The sequence below is a fragment of the Mastomys coucha genome, unplaced genomic scaffold (assembly GCF_008632895.1).
Source record: "Mastomys coucha isolate ucsf_1 unplaced genomic scaffold, UCSF_Mcou_1 pScaffold3, whole genome shotgun sequence".
In the NCBI taxonomy this organism is placed as follows: domain Eukaryota; kingdom Metazoa; phylum Chordata; class Mammalia; order Rodentia; family Muridae; genus Mastomys; species Mastomys coucha.
The window spans coordinates 4787051-4791279 of record NW_022196909.1 but is presented as its reverse complement, the minus strand read 5'-3'; the positions used below and the strand labels follow the sequence as shown (position 1 = coordinate 4791279).

General features: G+C 44.7%; 1 protein-coding gene across 1 annotated transcript in view; it reads left to right on the top strand.

Moving 5' to 3' along the window:
* Positions 1 to 684: 684 nt before the first annotated feature.
* The window catches only part of Rfpl4b (ret finger protein like 4B), an 8590-nt gene continuing 5045 nt past the window's right edge, over positions 685 to 4229 (top strand). The window contains 1 exon segment of the mRNA XM_031348520.1: positions 685 to 816. Coding sequence (XP_031204380.1) covers positions 685 to 816 — 132 coding nt within the window.

The window sequence follows — 4229 nt, the reverse complement described above, 5'->3', positions numbered from 1 at the left end:
GTGGAAATTGTTTAAGAAGCCCAGTGTAGGGGAATGCCAGAGTGGGAGGAGGAGTGGGTATGGGTGTGGGGGAGCCCCCTCATAGAAGCAGGGGGAGGAGTGATGGGATAGGGGGTTTCCAGAGGGAAACTGGGAAAGAGGATAGCACTTGAAATGTAAACAAAGAAAACATCCAATAAGAGAACACACACACACACACACACACACACACACACAAGCATACACACACACACAAAGCCCTCCTATCACTTGGGCAGTGGTGGCACATTCCTTTAATCTCAGTGCTCAGGAGGCAGAGCCAAGCAGATCTCCTAGTTCGGGGCCAGTCTGATCTATGGAGCGAGTTCCAGGACAACCAGGGCTACACATAGAAACCCTGTCTTTAAAAAAATGTTGTGTGGGACTGCTAACAGTGGACGTCAGTGTCTGTCTCTGATTCTTTCACCGGCTCTTCGGACCCTCTCTGATTCTTTCACCGGCTCTTCGGACCCTCTCTGATTCTTTCACCGGCTCTTCGGACCCTCTCTGATTCTTTCACCCGCTCTTCGGACCCTTTTCCTGCTATCGGCTTGCCTCTTTCAGGTTTGTGCTTCGTCTTATTGTATCTGTTATGCTGTGTTCAGTTGATATTTCTGGGAGTTCTGCACTTTTCTGAGGAGAAGTTGAGGAGTGGATGTGTGGGAGATGGGAAACTCTGAGGAGGCGGGGAAGGGGAAACTACTGTTTGGGATGTATTTAAAACAAGCCCTTGTTGTGGCGGTAAACGCCATTAATCCCAGCACTCAAGAGGCAGAGCCAGGCAGATCTCAGTTACAGGTAAGGCTGGTCTACAGGGCAAGTTCCAGGACAGCCATGGCTATATAAGCCCTGTCTCACCCCTTGCACAAATCCCTGCTATGAACAAGGAACTACATGTCTGTTCCTACATATGTACATGTGTACAGCTTGGGCATAAGACAAGTCAAGACGACCCAGAGGTTTCTGTTTACTGGTCTTATAACAAAATTTACAGGATTGAGAAATCAGGAGTGAGGTACATGGACAGAAGAGCAGAAGGGGTACATGTAGGGGGCACCCAGAGTTGCCACCTTTGTGTGGAGTCTAAGCATCCCTGTCATTTCTATAGTCTGTCCCCTAAGGAACATGTAGAAGTGGGATATCCTACAAATTCTAAGTGCAGAAAAGATTTTCTTTGTGAAGCTTACCAGATCTGAAAGGACAGCTGTTTAAAGAGGTTCGTGAGGAACCGCATTGGTGGCATTAATAATTCAGAGACACCCTCTATCTCTTCCCAGAGAGATAGAAAGGTCCATTTTAAGAGAAAAAGAGGCTGCATGAGTTGTCCCACCCCTGGGGCTAAAGGCTCAGGAGAAAGCTACCCAACATAGGAGCTGCTTTTTGATATGGAAAACTGAGCTGGCTTCGATTTCATTTGATCTTGTGTAACCCAGGCTGGTTCTGGATGTAGCAGAGGGTGGCCTGATGAGTCTCCTTGCCTGGGAAGAGGCTGGATCGCATTTAACTACCATGTGTTTTGGATCAGGATACTTTGGAAACAATCTTAATTTATGAATTGATCTTACCACATGGAAACTCTAATGATAATTACACTTCAAAAGTAGACACACATGTACATCTTGGTAAATTGTCTAAAAGGTGTTAAGATATCACAGACCAGTGACTTCAAATATTTCTAGCACTTGAAATTTGTTTTGTTTTTGTTTTTTGTTTTTCAAGACAGGGTTTCTCTGTGTAGCTCTGGCTGTCCTGGAACTCACTCTGTAGACCAGGCTGGTCTCGAACTCAGAAATCCACCTGCCTCTGCCTCCCAAGTGCTGGGATTAAAGGCGTGTGCCACCACTGCCCGGCTGAATTTTTTTTTTAAAGGTGTTTCTTTCCAAATTCAACACTACATTAGTAATGAAGTGGTTGGGCACTAAAGTGAGTATTTCTGGCAAGAAAATATTTCTCTGGGGGAGGGGAGGACTGAGCAGTGTCAGTAGGCTTAAGTCACTGCTAGAGCCAACTGGAAAATGGACAAACCAATGAGAAATGATAGTTTCTTTGGTGTTTCACACCTGATTTGGATTCATTACCACGGCTTCATAGAGTAAATGGGAAACATGAAATGCATCTCATCTTTATGGAGTAGGAAAGGGAGAAGAAGTGTATGATGGATATTCCCAGTTGTCAGCTTAACTACATCTGGAATGAACTACAATCCAGAAATGGAGGCACACTTGTGATCTAGGACTTGAGGCTAGAAGACACAGGTGTTTGATCTGAATCTTGATATAGGATGACACATGTTTTTTGTCCCGATCTTGAGACATAGTGGTGGTGAAAAGCTTAGGCCCAGGCATGGTGGTACATACTTTTAATCCCAGGAGACAAAGGCAAGAAGATCTCTGAGTTCAAGGCCAGCCTGGGACAGAGCAAGTTCCAAGTAAAGAACAGTTTAGGTTCAGGCGTGGTGGTCCACACCTCTAATCTGGGCCACTCCTTCTGCTGGAGGCTTACATAAGGACATTGGAAGAAGAAAGATTCACTTTTCTTCATCTGCTTTCACTTACTTGCCTGCACCTATTGGGAATTACTTCTTCTGGATTCTAGCTTATACAGAAGACCAGCTGAAACACCTACCTTCATGGGATTGAACAACTACTGGATTCTTGACTTCCCCATTCACTATTCCTATTGTTGGGTGAGTTGGACTGCAGACTGTAAGTCATTCTAATATTTCTTTTTTAAATAGATAGAGACATTCTATAAGTTCTTGGAGAACTCTGGAGAATGCTGACTACTAAAAGTGTTTTATATGTGCCGTATCATCTGCATCTGCAACGGGTCAGGTGTATCACTGGGGGGGGTTTGCTGCTAAGATCCCTTGCTTGCCAGACCACCCCAGTGTGTTGCAGAACAGTGACTTTCTAGGGGACCTGCAAGTCCTTCACATACATTCTTTCTAACCAAATATCTGTGGAAGCAGAATTGTTTTCTTTTTCTTTTTTTTTTAAGATTTATTATTATTAATAAGTACACTGTAGCTGTCTTCAGACACACCAGAAGAGGGTGTCAAATCTCATTATGGGTGGTTGTGAGCCACCATGTGGTTGCAGGGATTTGTACTCAAGACCTTCGGGAGAGCAGTCAGTGCTCGTACCCGCTGAGCCATCTCTCCATCCCCAGAATTGTTTTCAACAGTACTTATCCCTCTCCCTTCCTCCCTCCCTCCCTCCATCCCTCAGTCCCTCCCCTTTTTCTTTCTTTTCTTTTTAAATTTTATTTATTGCATGAGTAATGTGCTGTGTATACATCTACATGCCAGAAGAGGGCATTAGTTCCCCTTATAGATGGTTGTGAGCCACTGTTGCAGCTGCCAGCGGCTACACCTGAACTGGGTCTCTGGAAGAGAGGGAAAGGGGCCTGGGAAAATAATGGAATCAGATGGCGAGGGAAAAATTGGGACGAGCCACGGTTTCTGCTCAAAGTGCAGTGTGTATTATCAATCTGCGAATCAAGCAGGCAGGCAAACCCCTCCCCTAGTCCGCCAGAATCTGGTGACCCAGTTAGCATCTTGATGCTCAGTCTGCTTTGGTTTCAGAGGCAGGCTAAGGTTTGCTGCAGGGCTTAGCTCTTAGCAGGAACTTGGAGAGGGGGTGGGGGGGAAGTGGCAAAACAAACAGGCTTTGTTTATGTCAGGAAGCCTCACCCCAGGTGGGAGAGCTGCTTAGTGGCAAGGTGAGGTCTGAGTCTGCCAGCTTTCTGCTGAGGGAGGTTACAAGCCACCACGTGGTTGCTGGGAATTGAACTCAGGACCTCTCAGAAGAGCAGGGCTCTTGACTGCTGAGACATCTCACCAGCCCTCTTTCAGTCTCACTCTTTGTTGTTCTCTTACAACCCCCCTCTCAATTTAATTGTCTACATTTCTTTTGGGTATATAAATACTTTTAAAATATGTAAGCTGTTCTGAAAACCATAGTATAGTGTAAAAACATGAAATAAACAATACTACTAATAGAGAGGCTGAGGTAGGAGAAGTAAGATCTCAAGACCATTATGTTGTACACAGCAAGATACTGTCACAAACAAACAAGCTAAAAGTGTATATGGATTGTATAATATTGGACCTATTTCTCCAATTACCAAATTAGAGAAACTATTGGATGGCAGTCAATAAATTTCTAATTCCTCATATTTTTGGATTTCAATTGATTAGGATATGTTGG